Source organism: Myotis daubentonii, chromosome 5 (genome assembly GCF_963259705.1).
Source record: "Myotis daubentonii chromosome 5, mMyoDau2.1, whole genome shotgun sequence".
In the NCBI taxonomy this organism is placed as follows: Eukaryota; Metazoa; Chordata; class Mammalia; order Chiroptera; family Vespertilionidae; genus Myotis; species Myotis daubentonii.
In genome coordinates, this window is record NC_081844.1 from 20,082,607 (window position 1) to 20,108,466 (window position 25,860).

Consider the following 25,860-nt stretch of genomic DNA (forward strand, 5'->3'; position numbering starts at 1 on the left):
TGCAAGCTGTCTTCTTCCCTGAGGACCTGGCCAGGCTCCCAGCTCTCACAGTCCGCTGACTGATGGCCTCACTGTCTCCCCACAGGAGGGAGGGAAGTTGGAGTGTGGGAGGGTCCATGCGCCCACTTACCAGGCACAAGCCAACCAGGCCATGGAAAGCACTCTGGGCAGGGCATTCGCTCCCCCCTCCACAGTTCTCAGAGAGTTCCTCCTCTGTGCTCATGCCCTCCACGCTGGATAATTTATATTGTGTGACAGCCACCACTCTTCACAGGGGTGTAGACTGCCTGGTTCCCAGTGGGCATTTCTCCTCAGCATTGGTTTGATCACTCTAACAGGAGGGAGATTCGCCAACACAGGGGCTGGATATGCTTGCAGAGCTGGACTTTGTAGGGTACCATTGCCTGACCTGTTCTCTGGTGTTGGAGAGAGGAAAACTTCATATTCTTGTGTGTGTTTGTTTTTCAAAATACAATCAAAAGTTTATTTAGAGCCCTGGCCGGTTTGGCTCAGAGGATAGAATGTAGGCCTGTGGACTGAAGGGACCCGGGATCGAGTCCAGTCAGTGGTACATGCCGCTGTTGCCAGCTCCATCCCCAGTAGGTGTACTACAGGCAGCCAATCAATGTTTCTCTCTCATCAATGTTTCTATCTCTCCATCCCTCTCCCTTACCATCTCTCTAAAAATCAATAAAAAATGTTTAAATAAATGAATAAATAAATAAAATCTACAAAAGCATATCTTCCCCTGAGGGGATTTTAAAAAAGTGGGCGGGGGCTGGTGGGGGGGGGGAATCCTGTCCTGGGAAGGTGTGGGTTTCTCCCCAGCTGCCACCACTGCAAGCAAGCAGCTGCTTTGCCCACATATGTAAGTTGCTCCTCTTAAAGCTCCTGTGAATTTGAATACGGCCACATGTCATTTCTTCAGAACTGACCCATCCCATGACTGAGCTCACAGTGGATATCTGCATCCCTTACCGGGTGCTGGGGCAGACTGGAGCATCTTGGTTTTCATTGCTGCAGTGAATGTGGCCCCAATCAGGGACCTCAAAAATAACGGTGTGCTGCCCTAGCTGGTTTGGCTCAATGAATAGAGCATCGGCCTGCAAACTGAAGGGTCCCGGCTTCGTTTCCAGCCAAGGGCATATGCCTGGGTTGCTGGCTCAATCCCCAGTGGAGGGTTTTACAGAAGGCAGCCAATCAATGATTCTGTCTCATCATTGATGTTTCTCTCTCTCTTTCCCTCTCCTTTCTCTCTGAAATAAATATCAATAATTTAAAAAATAGGGGTGTAGATGAACTGTAGCATTCCTAGCTGCCTACGAATTTGTGGTTCCCCCCTACGGATTTCTAGGGTCGCACTGTTACCAATTCAAAGTTCATGCACCCAATGCATCAAAAAAGGACAATATTCAAAACATCAGAGCTTGGAGGAAGAAAAGGTTTACTGATCAAGAAGGCTCCAGCTGGAGAAGACGGGGGCCTTAAAGCTCACACAAAGCCATCGCAGGAGAGCCCAGAATTCAGGCTTATTTCCTGTCAAGGGAAGGGAGAACAGGCGAGAGGTATGTGACACCTGGGCTCCCACAGGGATCCAAGGAAGAGCACAGAACCCTCTGATTCTCTTTGTCCCCCAGTTCTCCAGTGACCTCTGCTCATCTCATTAGGTCTTGAGGCTCCCACAAATCTTTGCCAAAAGTTCAAGCTTTCAGCAGAATTTCTCTAATAACTAGCATACCTAGAGCATGACCTGAAGACCATGGGGGAAATGCAGGCTAGAAATAAGATAGAATCAGAGAGCTTTTCCTTCTGTTACACCACCTGCCCAGGGAGGCCCCTCACTGGGCAAAGCCTCCCTGCAGAATAACATGATCCCACCGAGAAGGGAGTAGAGCCTTAAACCCCCTGAGCACAGGCAGGCGCTGCCAGAGGGCAGGGTGAGTGGGAACATTGCTCATTCTCTCTGCCTCCTGCAGGTCAGAGAGAAGCCATTGCCCCACAGATTTCATAGCCGCACGAACCAACCTGCATACTTTCCCTTGCCGTTTGCGGGGAGCTGGCTGCTACATCAATAAGCCAGGCTGCAGCCCTAGCTGGTTTGGTGCTGGGCATAGAGCATTGGTCTGCGGACTGGAGGGTCCCAGGTTTGATTCCAGTCAAGGGCACAGGCCCATGTTGCGGGCTGGATCCCCAGTAGTGGATGTGCAGGAGGCAGCCAATCAGTGATTCTCATTCACTACTGATGTTTCTATCTCTCTTTCCCTCTCCCTTCCTCTCTGAAATCAATAAAAATATATTTAAAAATATAAGCTGGGTGGGAGTATATTATCACAAACATTCCCTGAATCTGGGGCAGCCCTGTTGGCTCGGTTGTTGTTACTGTGGAGGGGAGCAGAGGGTACCACCCCAAATATGCCTTTGGAGATGCTGACAGTTTAAGCTGTTCCTTTCAAGAAACAAAAGCCTCAGAAGAGCCCGCCCTCCTCCCTAACTGCCTGAAAGGGATCTAGAGGAGGACCTGCTTCAGGAGAGGAGCTCAGCACAGGCATCTGTAGTTTAATAGGAACTGGGTGGGAAGGACAGAGAGGACACTAGCAAGGCCCTCTGATCACAGTCCTACTGTTCAAGTTGGCCCCGCAAACATCTGTTTTCCAAGTCCATGTGAATTGCCTTCCTCCCCTTTCAAGTCCCAAACCACAACTCCCCCTCTGTAGCTCTGGGTGGCACCTGTGCCTCAAATGCCCAGTCTGCCCTGGGGATTCTCATGGCACAATATAAATATGTAAAAAGCTGTCATGTGTAATAAACATGTCGAGTGCAATAAAGCTGGCTGTTTGCTCCTGTTAGCCTTGCAGGTGTTAATTTGATTATTAGTCTAGCCAGAAGAACTTAGAAAGGTGGAAGAAAAACGTGTTTTTGTATTCCCCACACTTTGCTTTTCCTGGTATTAAGGGGTCCAATGGCATGGGAGCATCTTCCACTTCTTCATCAAAGCTCACAACACCCGCCTCTTCACTCTCATCACCTCCCCTGAGATTCTACCCCTTCGCTGCCAATCAGCCTTTGTCTCAAGTGCTTGGACCTTAACCTGAGGAAACGCAGAAGAAAGGTGGCAAAATCGATTTATAGGGAAAACCCACAGCTTTCTGCTTGCAGGGCCAGGACTAGTGCGAGGTGAGGAAGGCACTTGCCTTGGGTGCAACATGTAGAGGGGGCACGACAATGTTAGTTATCATCACCCCGTTTCACAGCTCCATGGAAACTGAGGCAGAGGGGACATTGCTTGCCCAGCATCCCACTGGGCGGCAGGGCTGTTCACACACAGCCTTGGCCTCTGACCCGCAGTGCGGGTCCCGAGTTGGCCCTAAAGTTTGGAGGCTGGCACAGCGCAGCTCAGAGAAGTCCTCTCCCCCAGGGCTGCGTCCTTGCACCTGGGCTCCTGGTCTGGGAGCGGCTCCTGCTCATGGGATGCACAGCTCCTGGTGGCTCCTCAGCAAGACCCTCCCACCCTGGTCCTGTGGCTGTGGAGTGGCTTTGAGCGGTCGAGGCAGAAGGATATTCCTCCTCCGACACCCTCCATGGCCCCCAGGGTCCCCTCTGACACAGCAGCAGGGACGCTACGGGAGCTCCTGCTGGGTCACTACGGAGAGTGACACCGAAGCCAGCCTCTTGGGGGAGACCCGGGCCCTGCCCACTCCCAGGCCACCATTCACCTCCCAGCCTCAGTTTCCCCAGCTGGGGACTGGACCAGTGATCCTCTGCCTCTCAGGTCACAGTCCACAGGAACAAGAGGCTGGCATGCCCTAGGCTTTCCGTCACTGCAGCTGTCACCTTCAGGAACACAGGAGAAGGGCAGGGACTTACGAGGGGGTGTCCTCTCCCACAGGAGCTCACGTCCAGCACCCAGCCCAGAAGGATCAAGCCCATAATTCTCATTCTGGGGAGGGAAAGTGAAAGCTAAACTGTCCTCTTCCTGCAGATGCCCCGTTTTGGAACTTCTCATTGGTTGGCCTAGATCCCATGTTAATAAGGGGCAGCTCCAGCTCAGAAAGTTCTAGCTTTCTTTCCTCACTCACTCCCAGGCTCCCCTGCATCACTCTTGATGGCACCCATTACTCACCGCTACTCCCAACTGCCCAGGGATGAGAATCCCAAGACGCTGGAGGACCGCAAGCTGCCAGTGTTGGTGTGGATCCTGCTGGGCCTCCTGCTGTTAGTGGTGTTAGGTCTGTCTGTGGCAATAGGCGTTTTGGCTGCCAAGTTCAATATCCCAGCTCGCAAGGATGGCCTCCCGGCTGAGCAGGAGTGTCGAAACATCACCCACCTCCTGGAGCAGGTGCTGACCCGGGTCCAGGAAGTCTTACGGGGGACCGAGGCCCAAGCTGCCACTTGCAACCAGACTGTGGTAAGTCACCGCCCCTCCTAGAGAGGGCCCTGTGCTTGGGCGGACCCCCAGGGTCTGGGTGCTGGCGGACTCCCAGGTTCTGGGTGCTTGGGGACCCCCAGGGTCTAGATGGAGATGGAGATGGAGCTAGACCTTGAAACTGCCCCTAGGCCCCTGCATGGGGAGCCTGAATTTCCCCACCAGGGTTTTGGGGAGCTCTAAACTCCCCCTGGGGTGCCAGTGTGGGACCCCAGAGCACCCACTAAGGGGATTCAGTATCCCCAGTAGCATTTGGATGGATCTCCAAACTCTAGGACATTGGTTTAGGGCAGTGGTCGGCAAACTCATTAGTCAACAGAGCCAAATATCAAAAGTACAACAATTGAAATTTCTTTTGAGAGCCAAATTTTTTAAACATAAACTGTATATGTTGGTACATTGTTATGAACTTAGTTAGGGTACTCCTAAGGCTTAGGAAGAGCCACACTCCAGGGGCCAAAGAGCTGCATGTGGCTCACGAACCGCAGTTGCCCACCATGGGTCTAGGGCAGCTGGGAACCCTCCCTAGGCACAGTCTTAGGGAAGCTGAAATCCCCTCTGGGGGTTGGGATGGGGAACCCACCAGACTCTGAAGAAGGCAGGGGCTTTTTTCTCTGTTTTTAGTTTTTATTTATTGATTTTAGGAGAGAGGAAGGGAGAGAGCGAGAGAAACATTGATTTGTTGTTCCACTTATTGATGCATTGATGGGTTGATTCTCAGTATGTGCCCTGATCAGGGATTGAACCCACAATGTTGGCATATTGGGATGACATCTAACCAACTGACCTACCAGGGCAAGGCAGGGGCTCTTGATACTTCCACTGCATCCCTGAGAGGCAGCATTTTAACTGGGGTCTTGATGTGGGGGACCTTGAAACTCCCACTGGACATCTAACTTGGGTTCAGAAATCCCACTCTGTTCTGGGTTTGAGGTGACGTCTAACTCTTCTTGGACAATCGCCCGGGGGATCTGGACATTTCTCCTAGGTTTGGGCCAAGAGAACCTCCAAATTCCTAAACTGGGGTGAAAGGGGGCTTGAAACTCCCATTTTGAGGATCACACCCTAGGAGGGTGGGAGACAGGTTCAGAGAGGGTTGGCAGGAATCCTGAAACGGGTTTGGGCCTGAGCCCTCTGACTCCAGGGCCTGGACAGGGGGTCAGGGCCCAGGGACAGCAGCCAAGCCCACCAGGGACAAGAACCCCAGTTTGCAACACCCTTACTCTTCCCGGCATCCCAGGAGACCCTGAAGATTTCCCTGAAAGAGGAGAAGGCTGCGGGCCACAAGCAACAGGAGCTGGTGCAGAAGCTTCAAGGTGAGAAAAACAGAGGCCCCGGTTGCAGTCAGGGAGTTTGCAGGAGCAGGTCAGGTATTGAAGAGGAGGGAGAGGGAGGGCCTCAGGGCTGGGCTCCGGGAGAGGGACAGGACCAAAGCCAGTGGAAGTAGAAGGGGAGGGCAAGCCAGACATCCCAGGTGCACTTGCTCAAATGGAGGCTGGGTCCTGTCCGGGGGTGGGGCCAGTTGGGGCGTGGCTACTGTGTGGACACTCTCTCTGTCCCTCCTTAGAGGAGATCAAGACATTGAATCAGTCGCTGCAGGACAAATCCGCGGAGCTGGATGAGAAATCCGCGGATCTAGAGAAGAAATCCAGGGATCTGGAGAAGAAATCCGCGGATCTGCAGAAGAAATCCGCGGATCTGGAGAAGAAATCCGCGGATCTGCAGAATAAATCCGAGGATCTGGAGAGGAAATCCGCGGATCTGGAGAAGAAATCAAGAGATCTGGAGAAGAAATCCGGGGATCTGGAGGAGAAATCCGCGGATCTGGAGAAGAAATCCGGGGATCTGGAGAAGAAATCAAGAGATCTGGAGAAGAAATCCGCGGATCTGGAGAAGAAATCCGCGGATCTGGAGAATAAATCCACTGACCTGGAGAAGAAATCTGTGGATCTGGAGAAGAAATCCGGGGATCTGGAGAAGAAATCCACTGACCTGGAGAAGAAATCTGTGGATCTGGAGAAGAAATCCGGGGATCTGGAGAAGAAATCCACTGACCTGGAGAAGAAATCCGTGGATCTGGAGAAGAAATCCGCGGATCTGGAGAAGAAATCCGTGGATCTGGAGAAGAAATCCGCGGATCTGGAGAAGAAATCCGGGGATCTGGAGAAGAAATCCGCGGATCTGGAGAAGAAATCCGGGGATCTGGAGAAGAAATCCGAGGATCTGGAGAGGAAATCCACGGATCTGCAGAATAAATCCGCGGATCTGGAGAAGAAATCCGCGGATCTGGAGAAGAAATCAAGAGATCTGGAGGAGAAATCCGCGGATCTGGAGAAGAAATCCGGGGTTCTGGAGAAGAAATCCGCGGATCTGGAGAAGAAATCCACGGATCTGGAGAAGAAATCCGGGGATCTGGAGAAGAAATCCACGGATCTGGAGAAGAAATCCGCGGATCTGGAGAAGAAATCCACGGATCTGCAGAAGAAATCCGCGGATTTGGAGAAGAAATCCGGGGATCTGGAGAAGAAATCCGCGGATCTGGAGAATAAATCCACTGACCTGGAGAAGAAATCTGTGGATCTGGAGAAGAAATCCGGGGATCTGGAGAAGAAATCCACTGACCTGGAGAAGAAATCCGTGGATCTGGAGAAGAAATCCGCGGATCTGGAGAAGAAATCCGCGGATCTGGAGAAGAAATCCGGGGATCTGGAGAAGAAATCCGCGGATCTGGAGAAGAAATCCGGGGATCTGGAGAAGAAATCCGCGGATCTGGAGAAGAAATCCGGGGATCTGGAGAAGAAATCCGCGGAGCTGCAGCAACTAAGGTCAGGACACCCACCCACCCCGGCCATACCCCTTCCTCCTTCCAACCCCTGACCTAGGATCCCCTTGGCTCTGAAAATTCCCATTGCCCTCGGGACAAAGTTGGAGTCCCAGCCTTGTCCCTCCAGTCACCCAACTCTGGGGGGCACCCAGCCACTCCCCTGCCCAGTGACCTGGTGAGGAAGGAGAAGAAATTTTGAGGGGCTTCTAGCCCAGCACCAGTGCAGCCAGACCTGGCAGCCTCCTGAGGTGTCCCCATCTCCTCCTCAGAAAAAAGAATGAGGACTTGGTCTCTACCAACTTCTGGATCACCATCCTTCTCTCTGTGACCGCAGTGCTCCTGTTCCTGAGCCTCCTGGCTCTGCTGGTGTTTTACCTCAGAAAGCCTGCCGGTGAGGAGGGGGCTGGAGAGGGATGGGAGGAGTTAGGGACAGTCAGGGTCTGGGGTGGTGGGCTGCCTGCGGGGAGGGGGCTGGGTGCTGGGGAGAGAGGAATCACAGTGAGGAGCTGTGGGGCAGAAATAGAACAGTGGGGACCAGCTATGTTATCCTATTAACCCTGTCTGTTAACTGTGACTGTTCTCTTCCAATTAGGCACATTCTAAACTGGCTGAGAGCTGTTTGCCCAGGGACACTTGGGATTAACCTCAGAATGCAGTCCAGGCTCCTTTTCTGAGAGTTTCCTGTCATCTTGGAAAGATAACAACCTGGTCCCAGAGGCGCTCTCTCCCATTTGGCCTGCAATCCATCCTAATAAACTTTCATAGGATTCAACCCTGTCTCTGCTTAATAATTGATTCAAGGAGTGACAGGCACCCAGGCCCATCTGTATTGGTTTCGGAGGGAGGGGTCCAGGCAGGAGTGGGTGAGGCTCATGGAGCAGCTGGGGTGAGTTCTGTCGCCTCCATCCCGCCCTGACTCCGCCTTGTTGTCTCTTAGGCCACCACCTGGACTCGCCTGTTTCCCTCTGGGTTTCCCTGACCTGGCAGTTCTGAGGGGCACATGGCTGTGGGGAGGGGACGGTGAGGGGGGCCGGGGGCCAGGTGGCAGGGGGTGGTTCATGGGGCAGCCTTAGAGGTGGGGAAGCATCAAAGTTCGCCCAAAGCTGCCATCTCACCAACCCCTCCTTACCCCCCCGCCCCCCCCACACACAGACACACACCTACAAGCAGGGCAGGTGATGAAGTGGGAGGGGGCATCTGTTCTGTGCTGTCATGGTTTCTGGAAGGTAACTTCTTCTGGGGTCTTTGGGTTCCACAAAATAAGCCTCCCCTTTGGGGGAAGGAACTTACTCTGTAGTTCCTGGAGGATCACTGTGTCAGTCCCAAGCACCTGGGACCCCGTGATGTCCACACCAGCCTCCTTGCTCCAGAATGTTCCCAGAAAACTACAGGGGTTGGTCAGGTACCACCCCACTGCCTACTCAGCCCTCTTCTCTGATGGATTCACCCTAAAGGACTGTCCACCCTTCCCCCCCCCCATGGGTGCTCACTCAGTGCTCAGCATTCTAGTCTTATCTCCACACCCAGCTCCTGAGGCTCTTGTTCCCCATCCCTTTCCATGGAAACGGAGGCTGTGAGGAGGAGGACATCTTGTCTTGGTTCCCCATCCCCTCCCATGGAAAGTGCAGGGCTGGCCCCGGTGGCTGTGGCTCAGTGGGTTGTGCATCTTCCCAAGCACCAAAAGGCTGCCAGCTCATTTCCTGGTCAAGGCACATGCCCGGGTGGCAGGCTCCTTCCCGGGTAGGGGGCATGCAGGATTCAGCCAATCCGTCTTTTGATCTCACACAGATGTTTCTCTCCCTTTCCCTCTCCCTTCCCCTCTTCCCTCCTCTCTCTCTAAAAACCAGTTCAGCCCTGGCTTTGTAGCTCTGTTGGTGAGGCTGTCCTCCCGGTATGCCAAGGTCACGGTTCAATCCTCAGTAAGGGCACAGACAAGGATCAATCAATGAGAGCATGATTAATGAGACAACAAAATGATGTTTCCCTTCCTCCCTCCCTCTCTGAAATCAATCAATCAATAAAAAGAGAAATCAATTTAAAAAAATAAAAGCAGAAAGTGCGGGGCTGGGATTCAGACCTGCATCTGCAGACACACCCAGGCCAGGCATTTGTCACAATGTGCCTCCCTCCTTCATCCCCCAAATTCTTACTCATCCTGCAGAGCCCACCCCCAGAGAGTCTGCTTCTCCAAAATGGAGGGTCACCATCCTGAGAGACCCTGCACCCACTCTCCTGGGTCCCCACATGCCCCCTAATTCCTTCCTTTCTGTTATCTTAGTTTCTCCAACTTCTCGTGGAATCCCAACTATTGTCCATGAAACTTCTCCTGGAATCCCAACTATTGTCCATGCCACATCCACCGGGGCCAGCCCTGCACTTTCCATGGGAGGGTATGGGGAACCAAGAGAAGATGTCTTCCTCCTCACAGCCTCCGTTTCCATGGAAAGGGATGGGGAACAAGAGCCTCAGGAGCTGGGTGAGGAGATAAGACTAGAATGCATGGCACTGGGTCAGGACACTTGTGTCTGTCCAAAATTCTTCATTGTCCTCAGGTCCTGCAGTCCCCAAAATAGGTAGTCAATAGATCCCCCTCTATGGCTCCTGCTGTCCACCAGGGACCCCCAAAACCATCCCTGCCACAGGCTCCCCTGGCCTTTTTTTCCCCTCCCCTCCCCTCTCCAGCTCACAACTTCCCACCCTCCCAAACCATTTCTCTGTGCATGGAACCTGTCAATTTTCTTTCTGCCTCACTCTTTTGGGGAAGCATGGGACTTGGTTGGAAAGTTTGTAAGGAGGACATTGGAGAAAAGGGATGTGTGCTTATGGCGGCCCACGCTGTTTATCTGGATTTTCACTTAGGGGGGTGCCGAAGGCAGTGCCCCTAATTATTGCTTGACCTTTACAAACAAGTCTGTGCTTCTGCAGATCCCCAGGTGTTTATTGGAATCTTTATGCTTAATCTTTGGTGCCCTTGCTTAAAGGACACTGCAAACACGTGTGTCCTCCCAAGATTACTTACCTTACTGATTGTATCTAAAAGATAAACTTTATCTCAAAGTGCTGTGACAATAAAATCCTGAAGAGGCAGGCGATTGAGACTGTCTGGTTACTTTAGCCAGGCAGTCCCTTAGCCCTCTGTTTCACAGCAAACATTGTGTCAGAGTTATCATTCATCCGATGCTCAGGGTCTGCTGGTCAGCCCAGGCAAGGTGGTGCCCCATGTGACAACCAAAGAATTCTAGGAGACATGGCTGAAACCTCAAATTGGAAGAGGACTGAAATGAAAGTAACTGCGCAATAAGTCATTGAAGCTCATTAGGAATATCCAAATTCCAGGGTATGTTTTTCAGCTAAAGTTTCACAATGGAACAGAAGTTTTCCATAAAACAACGACAATATATAACAGTGCTTAAACATTTGTGAAAGGGAAATGGTGCCTCAGTTACCAAGAAACAATTAAAGGGTCTTTTGCAGACTGTCATACCTTATAATCCTTGGTTCCCTGATGCTGGACATCAGACCTTGATCTCTAGGAACAAGAAGGTAGGAATTTAAAGAGAAACCAGGCCCAAGGAAAACAAGTGCCTTTGTCATCTTTAATTATGTGGGCTCTGTTGGAGCTGCACTGTGCCCACTTCATATTGAGGATCAAAAGCCTTGCCCTAACCTGTTTGGCTCAGTGGATAGAAACTGAAAGGTCCCAGGTTCGATTCCAGTCAAGGGCATGTACCTTGGTTGTGGGCACATCCCCAGTAGGAGCTATGGAGGAGGCAGCTGATGGATGTTTCTCTCTCATCGATGTTTCTTACTCTCTATCCCTCACCCTTCCTCTCTGTAAAAAATAAAAAATATATATATTTTTTAAAAAGCCTACAGAATGCCAGGAGGATTTACTACCCACTTCCTCCTGAAGTAGAGCCTGTAGAGCCTGTAACACCTAAGGCGCTCAATCCTCTGATCCTCCACCTCCGATGTGGGAAGGCTCATCAATAGGTCGTCGGTTATGGGATCAGGTGGCAGGCTAGCTATGCTACAAGGAGAGCTTTTGGCTGCCCAGTGATGCAAAATCAGAAAGTAACTGGATGCATGAACCGCTCCCCTTCAATACCTTTAAAGAAATAAGGAAAAGTGTTAGAGAACATGGGCTCACAGTCCGTTTACAAAAGGATCTTAAAGCCTGGTCTGAAAATGACCACAGGACGCCAGGGGACTGGCAGATTTTGGCTAAAAGGACTTTAGATGCCAGTCAGTATCTATTATGGAGAGCAGGATATGATGAGATCTGTGAACAGCAGGCTGACCAAAACAATCTAGCGGGCACTCATCACCTGACAGCCCCAATGCTGCAGGGGCGGGGACCATATGTTCATGTAGTACAGCAATTGAATCTGCACCCTCAAGTATTGACCCAAGCCTCTCTCTGTGCACAGTGGCCTGGAGTGTATTCCAGAAGGCGGAATTCAACAGGGCTCCTTTGTCAATGGACCCCAGGAATCTTATGTTGACCTTGGAAATCGCCTTATCCAACCCATTCTGCCGCAGATCAGTCATAGTGAGGCTGCAGATATTCTCTTGTTGCAACTGGCATATGAGAACGCCAACGTTGATTGTCAAAAGGCTATGCCGCCCATGAGGGGATAGGCCACCCGGTGGGGGGATTTGTCAGGCCTTGTCAGCTAGTAGGAACGGAAACCCACCGAACTCAAATGTTGGCCATGGCTCTCCAGGCAGGGATTAAGGGCAAAACAGATTCCAAATGCTATCAGTGTGGGAAATAGGACATTTTACGAAGGATTGCAAAGCTAAAATAGCAACCTCCTCTTCTGAGAATATTCAGCCCCACCTACTTGTTGCCATTGCCATAAGGGGCGGCACTGGGCCAACCAATGCAAATCAACATTTGCAGGGAAATGCCCAGGGGGGCCAGTGCTGGCCCCACAACAAAGCAGGGCAGGGATGGCCTTGGCAGACGGGAAATCACTATCTACTCCCTCTGAGCAGCTACCACTGGGAGGGCAGGATTGATTCTAAAGGAAGGGGCTGACCCTAAAAGGGTCCCTATGGGGAATTGGGGGCCACTGCCACTGGGCATGGTAGGCATTATTTAGGGGCGCACCAGCGCTTAACTCAAAAGGAGTCACTGTAATACCAGAGCCCTTGATAGTGATGACCAGGGAGAAATCCAGGTGCTCATGCCATGCAAGGGTTACATATTTCCCGTCACAAACTGAGATCCTGCAATGGTTGTTACTACCATATTGGCTCCAGAACGCTCTAGGGAAAGAGAGAAATCTAGGGGGGAAGAGGGGGAACTTGGCAGTACTGGAGAGTGAGGGGCTTATTGGAATCAGTTCCAAGAGAACTGCCCCTCCTCACTATAGAAATCCAAGGGAAAAGATTCACCGGATTCATAGCTCCTGGCCGACTGCACTACACTTAGTCATCTCGATTGGCCCTCGTCATGGCCCACGGTGAAGCAAGGTCACAGGATCGTGGAAATAGGAGAAGTTTCCTAGACATTGCAACGTGCTGGGCGTGTAGGCTGTAAAGGGCCAGGTGGGCAAATTGGCTACATGCAGCCCCTAATCATACAGATTCCAGTCAATTTGTGGGGACGTGATGCCCTTTCGCAGTGGGGGTTAATGTCAGAGACTCCTCTTTAGGAGTGGCCACTGTTGTTATACCTTCCCTACCCTTGACTTGGTTAAGTCAAACCCCTATTTGGGTACAGCAGGGGCCCCTAAAGGGAGAACAGTTACAACCAGCCCATCTATTAGTAAAAAAAAAAAAAAAAAAAAAGGGATTTAGGACACATAGACCCTTCCAACAGCCCCTGGAATTCTCCTATTTTTAGAATCAACCCAAAATCTAACAAGTGGCCCTGACCGGTTTGGCTCAGCGGATAGAGCATTGGCCTGCGGACTCAAGGGTCCCAGGTTTGATTCCGGTCAAGGGCATGTACCTTGGTTGCGGGCACATCCCCAGTGGGGAGTGTGCAGGAGGCAGCTGATAGATGTTTCTAACTCTCTATCCCTCTCTCTTCCTCTCTGTAAAAAATCAATAAAATATATATTTAAAAAAAAATCTAACAGGTGGCGGCTCTTACATGATTCAAGGGCATTTAATGCCAATATTCAACCCATGGGTTCTCTCCCACCTGGACGTCCATCTCTGGCCGTGATCCCAAAAGACAGGCCCATATCATCATGGATTTATAGAAGTGGTTCTCAACCTTCTATTCCTTTAATACAGTTCCTCATGTTGTGGTGACCCCCAACCATAAAATTATTTTTGTTGCTACTTCATAACTGAAATGATGCTACTGTTATGAATCATAATGTAAATATCTGATATGCAGGACGGTCTTAGGCCACCCCCGTGAAAAGGTCATTTGACCGCCAAGGGGGTCACAGCCCTCAGGTTGAGAACCGCTGATTTAAAGGATGGCTTCTATACCATTCCTCTAGCTCTCCAAGACTGGGATAAATTTGCATTTACTCTCCCTTCGGTTAACAATGAAGAGCCGCCCAGAGATATCACTGGAAAGTCCTCCCACAGGGACTGCGGACCAGCCCAACTCTGTGCTGGCACCATGTCCATCAGGCACTTATGCCAACCAGGCGGCAGTTTCCTGCTGGAAAGATTATTCATCACATGGATGACACTCCTCACAGCCCCTGAGAAGGACCTGTTACAACGAATGTGCTCTTCGGGGCAAAAGGACACTCCCTCGAGAGGCCTTTTAATAATCCTTAAGAAGGTACAGATGACAAAACCATGGAAATATCTAGGCTATGTCTTCACTGAAAGAAGCATCAGACCCCAAAAGATTACCTTTGACCACAGGGAATTAAAAACCCTAAATAACTTTCAAAGATTACTAGGAGACAGAAATTGCATACGACCAGCACTAGGTATTCCCACAGTGAACTTATAATACCTGTTTAACATCCTAAAAGGGGATCCAGCCTTAAATTCTCCTGACAGCCTTCCCCAGAACGGATAAAAGAACTCTGCTTGGTGGACGATGCGCTCAACACATGATACTTGAAAAGAATCTCTCTCCAGCATTCTCTTCAACGAATTTTCTTTCCCACCAGGCACTCACCTACGGGACTTACATGACAACTGGTACCTGAGCTGGGGGTTATTGAATGGTTGTTTTGCTCTCACACTCCCTCCAAAACCTGATCCCCGTCTCTAACATTGATTTGCTCTTTAATTCTCAATGGGAGGCAGCGCCGTACAAAACTCCCTGGACATGATCCAGATATCACTCATCTTCCATTAACTAAAACTCAATGTGAGGCACTATCGACCTCCATTGATTGTCCAATTCTCTAGCTGATTTGCTAGGACAGGGGGAGCATTCTCTCCCCGCTGATAAGACATTACATTTTTTGCCCCACACCAAGTTACTATGCCCCACTAAGACTGTACATATCCCTGTCCCAGGAGCACTTACTGAGTTCACAGACGGCTCAGGAAAAGCTGTTAAAGCAGCCGTCCATTGGCCACCTAATGGTGCCATTCAGCCATTCAGCCATTCAACAGAAGGCGGGGAGGAGAGGTTACTTTGACTCAGCCAGTGGAAATTAGAGCTCTGATTCTGGCACTAGGAACATTTCCCTGGCAACCCTGAACATTGTTAGAGATTCTGCTTATTCCGTTTATACCTTACAAAACCTAGAAACTTCACTCATCAAGCCTACATTAGATCCACCCCTGCTGGCACAGTTCCTTCCCCTCCGGGCCCTACCAGATGATCGGTTACATCCTCTCTTTATGTCTCATATCAGGTCCCACAGTTCCCTTCCTGGACCGCTGGTACAAGGCAATGATCAAGGAGACCGCCTAGTCTAAAAGGAGCCCGTCAGTAGAAGCCTGTCAGTCTCATCAACTGTTCCACCAAGATTGGAGGCAACTACATAAAGAATTTCACCTGTCCCAGACAGTAGCTCAGCAAGTTGTTTACAATTCCTGATTGTCACATGACAGGTCCTCACCCTCCTCCACGGGAGTTCATCTCAGAGGCCAGCGGGCCAATGACCTTTGGCAAACAGATGTCACTTACATTACTTCTTTTGGGAAACTCCCGTATGTACATGCACCTACAGACACTTTTTTCTGGTATGATCAGCGCCCATGCTCTTTCTGGAGAATCCACGTCCTATGTGATTAAACATCTGCTATTTATGTTTGCCTTTTTAGGAATTCCATCCAAGATAAAAACAGAAAATTGGCCTGCTTATAGCAGCCATGGCTTCGCCACCTTTTCCAGAACTTGGTCCTTGCAGCATCACATGGGAATCGTTTACAATCCACAAAGGCAGCCCATCGTTGAACGTGCCCACGCTACCTTGAATGGTATGCTGGTAAAACAAGAAAGGGGAATATGGGACTCAAGATCCCTGCTATACAACCATCTGAAGCACTCTTTACCCTTAATTTTTTGAATCTGAATAATACTTTTCTATCCTCTGTAGAACAGCACTTTACCTCATTAACTCCGTCTCAGAAACCACAAGTCTTATGGCGAGATGTGAACACGAATAACCAATGGGACCCAATGAATTATTACTAACATGGGGGAGAGGATATGTGTGCTGGGGTCCAACCCCAGCAGGCCCAGGGGTCCCCAAAGGTGTGGACAGAGTTGGCAAAGAAGGAATGACACGGAGACAGCGTTCAGTTGATCAGCAGCCTAGCCAGGATCTCTAGCCAGGATCTCCAGCCAAGTTCTGTTCAGGATCTCCAGCGAAGTTCTGGTTTGGATCTCCAGCCAAGTTCTGTGTCCATGTTCTCTTGCTAGGTTCTCCAGCCAGGTTCTCCAGGTTCTCCAGCCAGGTTCTGTAGCCATGTTCTCTCAGTAGGTTCTCCAGGCAGGTTCAGTCGCCAGGTTCTAGTCAGGTTCTCTTGCCATGTTCTATCCAGGTTCTGTAGCCAGGTTCTGTCTCTAGGTTCTTTGGCCAGGTTCTCTCACTAGGTTCTGTGGCCAGTTTCTGTCCAGGATCTTTTGCCATGTTCCGTCTCTAGGTTCCGTCTCTAGGTTCTGTCTCTAGGTTCTGTGTCTAGGTTCTGTATCTAGGTTCTGTGTCCTGTTGTCTTATTACATCTGTATTTATACCAGTTGATTCCAATCCTATCAATCTCTATTCCAAAGGTTAGGGCGTTTCTTATCTCCATTCCAGGGAGTAAAGATTATGTAGCTTAAGTGTGATTGTTCGTAGTTAAAGTGATTATCTACCCGCCTGGCACTTAGTTAAGGGGTTTTATTCCCTTCCTAACTTCAGGGGAAAGTCCCTACCTGGGGAAACAGCCTTTCTCAGAGAGGTGACCTTGGTTAAAACACATAGTGCCAAGAAGGTGAGCAAACATATTAAGAACAGGATGCCATATATGCCAGGTCCCTTGAAACAGCAAGGATGGACTGGCTCCCAGCAAATGTGTGTGTTTCTACCTCCACAGGGCTGAAGTGAATTCCAGTGCACAGGATTAAACCCTATCATGGCATGGCACGGGGGCAATCCTCTTGCGGAAATGAAGAACTGGGGCCTGGGCACTCCACACCCCCGAACGATGGGCCTTCCCCGGGCCCAGACAGCCCCCGGAACAACTTGGGGGGTGATGAAGAAGCTGACGGCAGAGGCTGAGCCACTCGTGGAGCGTCCTCACTCCCCACGCACCCAGGTGACCTCTTACTTGCTCTGACTTCTCTGATTCATCTCAACTCTTGTGCGGTAGGGATTGGCATTCTCATCTGGCTTTGGGCACCAGCATCAGCCACCATGTAGTGGGCCCAGGTTATAGCCCTCCCTCACCCGGGGAGAAGCCCTTTCCGTCTCTAACAATTTGACCTCCTTCCTAGGAGGCATGGACCTGCCACCTGTAGGTATCTTGAAAATGGGACGCATTGGACCCCAGAGTCCCCTAACACTACCTTCCACTCTAACCTGTTACCCCTTGTATTACTACTTCCTCTACAGCCCAATGTTGTTTAAAGGCTCTAATCAGATCTGGATACACACTATCCCCGAGGGAGGACAAGCAAGGGCACAGTTTCTCTTCCTCTCAGCAGGAAGTCTAGCCAAGGGCAAGCATACCTGTGCTCAGCTCCACCCCAGCCTCCATGTCAGCAAAATGAGAAGCGGGATCCCTCCCCAGAGGCCTTCCATTGGGAAGTCTGCCCAGGGGAACGGGCTCATGATTACCTGGGAGACCATCCAATTCTAGACTGGGACCCACATGGCCACCTGCTTACTATTTTAGCCCACCGTGCCTCCAATGGCCCTTTGTGGGGTCAGCTAGGATCCCCCTTGCATGGCCAGGGGGAAGATTTGGTTCCCCTCACTCTCAACTACAATATTTTCCGGTTCAGGAAACTTTATGCAGATTAGGACATGGTTTCCATCCACTAAACTTATGAGACAGGAATTATCAACACAAAACCAATAATTATACTATGACCTTTTCACAATATCATTCGGATAGTAGCTTGGTGTTACCACACATCTTTATGTATTACTCATGGGCCCTGGCTTACAAATTACTTATAATAATTCATTTCTAATAGAAGTAGGAGAAGGAGCCTACTATTTATCCCATATTACCAATCAAAATGTCACTTCCCCCTATCTGGTTTGACTCAGTGGATAGAGCATTGCCCTGCAGACGGAAGGGTCCTGGGTTCAATTCTGGTCAAGAGCATATGCCCAGGTTGCAGGCTTGATCCCAAATAGGGGGCATGCAGGAGGCAGCCAATCAATGATTCTCTCTCATCATTGATGTTTCTATCTCTCCCTCACCTTTCCTCTCTGAAATTAATAAAAATATTTGAAAGAAAAAAATGTTGCCTCATTGAAAATAAACACCATTATAACATTGAAGAGACTGGCTGAGGTCTTAAGACCTGTTAACCTCACAAGGGAGTGACAAGGAATTGAAATTTCAGAAAGAGCATTCAGTCATTTGCGGCCTAAAAGATTTGGGGGCTGCTCATTACAGCCATCCTCTCGGCTGTTGTTAGCCTTACTACTGCCAGCGTAGCCATGGCGGCCCTTTCTGGGTCTGTGCAGACTGCCACGTTTTTAGCGGTTTGGCCAGGAATGGAACTGAGGGATGTACTGTGCAACAGCACATAGATCCCAAGTTTTGGTGAGGTTACAGGCTGTAGAAGCAGCCACAGTATATTTCATGACAATCTTACGGAAGAAGTGACTTCTCTACAAAAACAAATGGAAGGCTCTGTACTTGCTATTAATGCGCCCATACAGCAGACTACTGCTTGGAATGCCGGAAAGGAGCATGTACACTGGAGAGACCCCACCACAGGGTTCCCTGGAATCAATTGGCACCTGATTGGACCAACTATTGTCATCATTGTAATTTTCATTTTTTAAATTTTATTTTATTGTTTAAAGTATTACATATGTCTCCTTATTTTTCCACCATTGACCTTCCCTTGGCCACCCCTAACCCGCTCACCCCCCTCCCCCAGTTCATGCCCTCATACCCCCCGACCAATGTTTTGTGTCCATTGGTTATGCTTATATGCATGCATAGAAGTGCTTCGGTTGATCTCTTACCCGCCCTCAACCCTCCCCAGCCTTCCTGCTGTAGTTTGACAGTCTGTTCCATGCTTCTTTGCCTCTGTATCTATTTTTGTTCATCTTATCTAATAAAGATTGAATATGTAAATTGACGGTTACACCGCCACAAAGATGGTGGCGCCCAGTCCATTCACCCCGCCGGAGATTACTATGGCAAGTGGACCCAGAAGGGTTTCAGCAAGTGTGAGAAGCAAGCCTTGGTGGGATCGAGGGAGAGATGGCAGGCTCAGGGCCACTGCCGCCTGGGGAGGCCCTTGGAGTTCGGTTCTGAAACTGCAGGGACCTGCTCCAGCAGGGGTTAGGGAGGAAGCACCACAGCCGCCCGCCCAGCACCACGTCCCTGGTTAAGGAAGCGGGTCCAAGTCGCAGCCACGGCACCTGGTGGGGCTGTCTCACCCTGGACCATCGTAGCTGAGCTCTGGAGGGCGCAGCGAGCGCCCCCGGGATCACTGTCTGCCCCCGGGATCACAGTCTGCCCCCAGGATCACTGTCTGCCCCCGGGATCACTGTCTGCCCCCGGGATCACTGTCTGCCCCCGGGATCACTGTCTGCCCCCAAGATCACTGTCTGCCCCGGGATCACTGTCTGCCCCCAGGATCACTGTCTGCCCCGGGATCACTGTCTGTTCCGGGATCACTGTCTACCCCCCGGCCGCCTGCGGACACCAGTGGAGTGGGTGAGGTTGAACATTTTAATGAAAATGGGATGCCTGGGCCCTGCGCCACTATGCCCCATCCCAGGCGAGGAGAGGGCAGCAGGATCTGGGGGGGAGCCTCGGGACCCCATTAGGAGGCACAGGGGCTCGGGAGGGGCTGGGAGCAGAGGGCCCCGGTTGCCAGGGTGACAGCAGGACGGACCCGAGGTGCCTGCAGTCACCCTCACCCACCCAGCACTGGGCCGCGGGTCCTCACTCCGGAGCTCAGCCATAGGAGGCGCCAGCCCCGGGATGTTTTTCCTGTTATCTGGCTGGAAGTACATGAGGCAGTTGAATTAGAGTCATGTTTGTAATTTAATTTCTCCAAAGTCAGAGCTATTTTCTTTCCAAATACATCCGGGGCCAGGAAACATTCAAAGAGCTGGGGAACCATTCCTAAATCAGGAAGGGAAGTCACAGGGTGCATACCATTGCTACGAATACAGCATTTCCTACTACTTACAACATATACAATGTAATGTACTAGATGCCTTCCTATCACATGAAGTACGTATTCTCATAGAGTAATACTGGTAGATATGTTATAGTTATGGTGGTATGTCATATCCTATCTACACTAATAAAAGGATAATATGCTCATTAGACTGGGAGACCTTCCAGGAGACCTTCCGGACAAAGCAATGGTGGCAGGGCCAAGGCAGAGGCGGTTAGGGGTGATCAGGCCAGGAGGGGAAGGAAGTTGGGGGCGAGCAGGCTGGCAGGGGGGGCAGTTGGGGGCGATCAGGCTGGTGGGGGGGGGGAGTTGGGGGCAAACAGGCCGGCAAGGAAGGGCAGTTGGGGGTGAGAAGGCCAGTGGGGGAGGCAGTTCGGGGCGAGCAGGCTTACAGGCAGAGTGGTTAGGGGTGATCAGCAAGCAAGCAGGTGAGCAGTTAGGAGCCAGCGGTCCCAGATTCTGAGAGGGATGTCCCAAATTAGAGAGGGTGCCGGCTGGGCTGAGGGACACCCAACACGTACACGAATTTCTGGCCACTAGTCAGTTTATAATGTTCTTTATATTCCACAAGTGAGTGAGATCATGTGGTATTTTTCTTTCACTGACTGGCTTATTTCACTTGGCATAATGCTCTCCAGTTCCATCCATGCTGTTGCAAATGTTAACAATTCCTTCTTTTTTACAGCAGCATAGTATTCCATTGTGTAGATGTACCACTGTTTTCTAATCCATTCACCTGCTGATGGGCATTTAGGCTGTTTGCAAATCTTAGCTATTGTAAATTGTGCTGCTATGAACATAGGGGTGCATATATCCTTTCTGATTATTGTTTCTGTTTTCTTGGGAAATATTCCTAGAAGTGATATTACTGGGTCAAATGGCAGTTCCATTTTTTTTTTTAAATATGTTTTATTGATTTTCTGCAGAGAGGAAGGGAGAGGGATAGAAAGTTAGAAACATCGATGAGAGAGAAACACCGATCAGCCGCCTCCTGCACGCCCCCGACTGGGGATGTGCCCGCAACCAAGGTACATGCCTTTGACCGGAATCGAACCCGGGACCCTTGAGTCCGCAGGCTGACGCTCTATCCACTGAGCCAAACCGGTTCTGGCAATGGCAGTTCCATTTTTAATTTTTTGAGGAAATGCTATACTGTTTTCTACAGTGGCTGCACCAGTCTGCATTCCCACCAGCAGTGCAAGAGGGTATCTTCTTCTCTGCATCCTCTCTAGCACTTGTCGTTTTTTGATTTGTTGATGATAGCTATTCTGACAGGTGTGAGATGGTACTTCACTGTTGTTTTAACTTGCATCTGTCAGATGCTTAGTGACTTTTGAGCATGTTTTCGTATGTCTCTTGGATTTCTGAATGTCCTCTTTCATAAAGTGTCTATTTAGGTCCTTTGCCCACCTTTTGATTGGATTGTTTATCTTCCTTTTGTTAAGTTGTATGAGTTCCCTGTAAATGTTGGAGATTAAACCCTTATCAGAGATAACATTGGCAAATATGTTCTCCCATGCAGTGGGCCTTATTGTTGTTATGTTGATGGTTTCTTTTGCTGTGCAGAAGCTTTTTATTTTGATGTAGTCCCATTTGTTTACTTTTTCCTTAGTTTCCATTGCCCTAGGAGCTGTATCAGTAAAGATATTGCTACAACAAATGTTTGCTATTTTGGTGCCTATGGCTTCTTCTAAGATTAAAAATATGGACGCTTCACAAATTGGCACGTCATCCGTGTGCAGGGGCCATGCTAATCTTCTCTGAATCGTTCCAATTGCAGTGTATGTGCTGCCGAAGCAAGCCCATTGTAATTCTTTTTGTTTTTCTTATAGTCTATAAAATCAGAGCTTGAGCAGTGAACATGCTTCATAGAACCCAACATTTACAGGCAACGAGTTCACAGCAGACCTCTACCTTCTATACCCGGCAAAACAAAAAAAGGAGAGATGTGGGGAAGCATGGGACATGGTTAGAAAGTTTGTAAGGAGGACATTCTGAGAAAAGGGATGTGTGCTGAAGGCAGCCCTCCATGTTTATCCGAATTCCGACTTAGGGGAGTCCGAAGGTGGCGCCCCTAATTATTCCTTGACATTTCCAAACATGTCTGTGCATGTGTAGACCCCTGGGTGTTTACTGGGACATTTATGCTTAATAATTAGGTGTCTTTGCTTAAAGGACACTGCAAACACATGTGTCCTCCCAAGATTACTTACCCTATTAACTGTATCTACCAGTAAAAGATAAACCTTATCTCAAACTGCTGTTACAATAAAAACCCGAAGGGGCAGGCAATCGAGGCTTTCTGGTTCCTTCAGCCAGGCAGTCCTTTAGTGCAGGGAGTGGCTATAGGGTCAAGTCTCCGACTGACCTGTGGCAGAGCCACATACATGTCCCAGCTTGGACGGGAGAGCCCTTCTTGCACAATTAAACATGACCTTATAGTCCTCCCTTGTTCCTAGAGAGCTAACAGACTGTGGGAGGTGCAGAAAGTGCTGCCAAAACAAGGCTTGCGTCAGGAAATAGATTTGAACTCATAAGAACACTGTCAACATGTTGACCACTTCACTTGTTTTGCTTTGGGTGCCCACAGGTGGGCACAGTGATCCCACCTGGTCCCAACTGTATTCTCCTGTCTGTTTTCTTTCATCCTTCACCGCCCCTCCTCAGATTCACGCCTGGCCAATGCTGGCGACGCGGTTCACCTTAGCTCTCTCTTTCACAGCAATCCTGTGTCAGAGTAATCATTCATCTGTTGCTCAGGGTCTGCTGCTCAGCCCTGCCTCACTCTGACACTCTAGGGCAGGATTTCTCAACCTCAGTACTGTTGATATTTGAGCTGGAGTGCTCTCTGTGGTGGGGGCTGCCCTGAATGGGTAGGAAGTCAGGGTATCCCTGGCCTCCCCCCACCAGGTGCCAGACCCTCCTACCCCCAGGTTGTGACAGGAACTGCCTTCAGATATTATCAAGTGTCCCCAGGGGGGTCAGAATCATATGCTGTGAGAACCTCCGCTCTAGAGGGACAGGCTGGGGTGCCCCTCACGCTTCTGTATCCCCAGCCTGCAGGAGGGCTCAGCAGGAGCTCCTGAGGCCCCTTTACTATGACTGAGTCATTTCACTCCCCACCAGCCTCATCTAGGAAATGAGGAAACAGGTCCAGAGAAGTCTCTGCACTTGCTCAGGGCTCTCAGCTGCTTAGGCGATTGGACTCTTGATTTCACATGTCCCCTTGATTTCCAGGAAGCAAACCCTTCCACAGGCCACATGACCTCATCACTTCCCCACCTCCCCTCCTCCACTCCCACTCCCAGCTGGGGCTACCAGAATGTTCCAAAACAGTGTGGCCGCCCCAAAGCCCAACAAGATGAATTTGACCTGTTCAATGTCTCCCCTCAAACCCTGACACAATGGCCCAATTATAGACTTTTCTCCTTCCTAAAACTGCCCACTTCCCCTCCTGGCTATGGCCAACTGAGCCAGGGGTTGAGAAATCAGGACTCATGTCCTGCAGGTCTGGAGGGGTTCCAAGTCCCACAGGAATCTGGCAGTGACCAGCGGCTGCTGTGTGTTACTGGCCTGAGACTTGGCCTCTCTGGGCTCTGATTTCTTCATGTGGAATAAAAGGGAGAGAGGTCCAGAGGTGGGGAGTCAGGACCCTGAGATTCTAGTTCACAGCATTTCCTCAGCTCACATTTCCTGCCCAACCAACTGTGTGCCAGGCCCCAGGCTGGGGCAGTGGGAACCAGGCAGATGTGAGCTTTGCTTTTTAGGGGTTCATCCAATCTGATGGGGGAGGCAGCTGGGAACCAGTCAAACACCAGGTTAAAGTACAGCAGAGCTGAGAGATCATCAAAAGGAGCCTGAGGCAGTTGGGGAGAGGAGGGGAGGGCTCTGGAGGAGAACATACACCAATGAATGAAGGAGGAGGGATAGTTGGTAACAGTGGGAGCTAAGGGACCTCTGGCACAGGGAACAGCCAATGCAAAGGCCCTGGGTAGGAAGGTGCTGGCCAGAAGAGCATTGAGGAGGGCTGGAGTGTGTCCAGGAGAAGGAAAGGACATCAAAGGTGCCCTAGAGGCCTTGCAGAGGAAGGAGAAGGAGGAGGGGGAAGAGGGTGATGGAAGAGGAAGGGGTGAAGGGTAAAGGGTAAGGCAAAGTTGGAGGAAAAGAAAGAGGGGGGAGTAGGGAGGAGGAGGAAGAGGAGATAAAAATTGAGGAAGGCCTGCCCCAGCCAGTTTTGGTAGAACGTAGGCCCATGAACTGAAGGGTCCCAGATTCAATTCCAGTCAAGGGCACATGCCCCAGTTGAGTGCTCAATCCCCAGAGGGGGCCATGCAGGAGGCAGCTGATCAATGACTCTCTCTCATCATTGATGTTTCCATCTCTCTCTCCCTCTCCCTTCTTCTCTGCAACCAATAAAAATATATTCTAAAAACAGAATTGCTCAAATTCCTGCAAAAATTTGCACCTTTTACAGGTCCCGGAGGCTGTGCCTACACCTTGTCAATCACAGCCTCTGGGACAATGAGCATCTCACCCAACCATCAGCTCCCAGACACTCCATGGTGGTGCCTGGGCCTTGAATTGTCTGTGAGTGAACTGCCCACCCTCTCGCCTGCAGACGTTCCAGCAAAGTGTGCAGAGTGTCCTGCGGGGATGGAAGCCTCCACCGGCACCATTACCTCATGTGCAGGGGCCACTTCACTGATGTGGGGAAGGACAGGGACAGGTGTCAGGCTCCCACCTCAGGGCACTGTGGGGCGGGCGGGGAGCCCTGGGGGATCTGTTATTGTGCCTCCCACACTCAGGAAACTTTATGTTGTGACTCGGCAGCCAGGGACAGACTGAGAAAGCATTTGCTAAGGATAATACAGGCTGGTACACTCCTCGGATCATGGCCAAGGTATCTAAGATGGTGGCAGAGTTGGGCAGAGCCACAGGGAATGGGTAGGGGCGGAGGGGAGAGGCAACACCTTGTTCAATTCTTCTTAGTCCATAGGCATCTGCCACGAGCCAACAGGCTTTTTTACAAAAAAGTGCTGAGGCCCTAACCATTTTGGCTCAGTGGATAGAGCGTCAGCCTGTGGACTGAAGGGACCCAGTTTTGATTCCTGTCAAGGGCATGTGCCTTGGTTGCGGGCACATCCCCAGTAGAAGGTGTGTAGGAGGCAGCTGATCTATATTTCTAACACTCTGTCCCTCTCCCTTCCTCTCTGTAAAAAAAAATCAATAAAATATATATTTTTTTAAAAGTGGTGAGGTCCCAGACAACCTCAGCGTATTGCTCTTGAATTCCCAAAGAAATAACTCAGAGGACTGGCTGTGAAAAACATAGGTTATGAGGACTTACAAGTTGAACTGCTAAGTCCCATCAGGCTCAGAGGGGTGCACTGGGGGTGGCCGGCCCATGCTTTGTTTTGCTGCCACCCAGACTTTACTTAAACCTGTTTCACTGAGGACAGCAAACAGAAACACAGGCCATGCAGAAGGAGGGGCCCACCTGTGTAAGACCAACACTGCAAGCTGTTTTCCTAACTTAGGATCTGGCCAGGCTCCCAGCTCTCACAGTCCGCTGACTGATGGCCTCACTGTCTCCCCGCAGGTGGGAGGGAAGTTGGACCATGGGAGGGTCCATGCCCCACTTACCAGACACAAGCCACACCAGGCCATGGAAAGCACTCTGGGCAGGGCATTCGCTCCCCCCTCCACAGTTCTCAGAGAGTTCCTCCTCTGTGCTCATGCCCTCCACGCTGGATAATTTATATTGTGTGACAGCCACCACTCTTCACAGGGGTGTAGACTGCCTGGTTCCCAGCGGGCATTTCCCCTCAGCACTGGTTTGATCACTCTAACAGGAGG

At 50.5% G+C, this 25,860-nt stretch overlaps 1 protein-coding gene, 1 long non-coding RNA gene and 1 other non-coding gene across 9 annotated transcripts in view; 1 reads left to right on the top strand and 2 right to left on the bottom strand.

Annotated features, from left to right (window-relative positions):
• LOC132234843 (uncharacterized) overlaps positions 1–25,860 on the bottom strand; it is a 73,797-nt gene that overhangs the window by 19,411 nt on the left and 28,526 nt on the right. The window lies entirely within an intron of this gene.
• LOC132234837 (myosin heavy chain, striated muscle-like) overlaps positions 4,053–25,860 on the top strand; it is a 53,532-nt gene continuing 31,724 nt past the window's right edge. For 3 of the 7 annotated variants that reach the window (XM_059696282.1, XM_059696280.1, XM_059696284.1), the window contains exons 1-4: positions 4,053–4,405; positions 5,664–5,739; positions 5,991–7,248; positions 7,517–7,638. In XM_059696282.1, coding sequence (XP_059552265.1) covers positions 4,103–4,405; positions 5,664–5,739; positions 5,991–7,248; positions 7,517–7,638 — 1,759 coding nt within the window. In that variant the 5' untranslated portion in view covers positions 4,053–4,102. Of the gene's footprint in view, positions 4,406–5,663; positions 5,740–5,990; positions 7,249–7,516; positions 7,639–7,839; positions 7,980–25,860 lie in introns of those variants that run through there. The other 4 variants (XM_059696286.1, XM_059696281.1, XM_059696285.1 and 1 more) reach the window with 2 other exon arrangements.
• On the bottom strand, positions 21,702–21,808 carry LOC132236232 (U6 spliceosomal RNA). Its single transcript, XR_009453197.1, has one exon. It is a non-coding gene; the product is annotated as a U6 spliceosomal RNA (small nuclear RNA).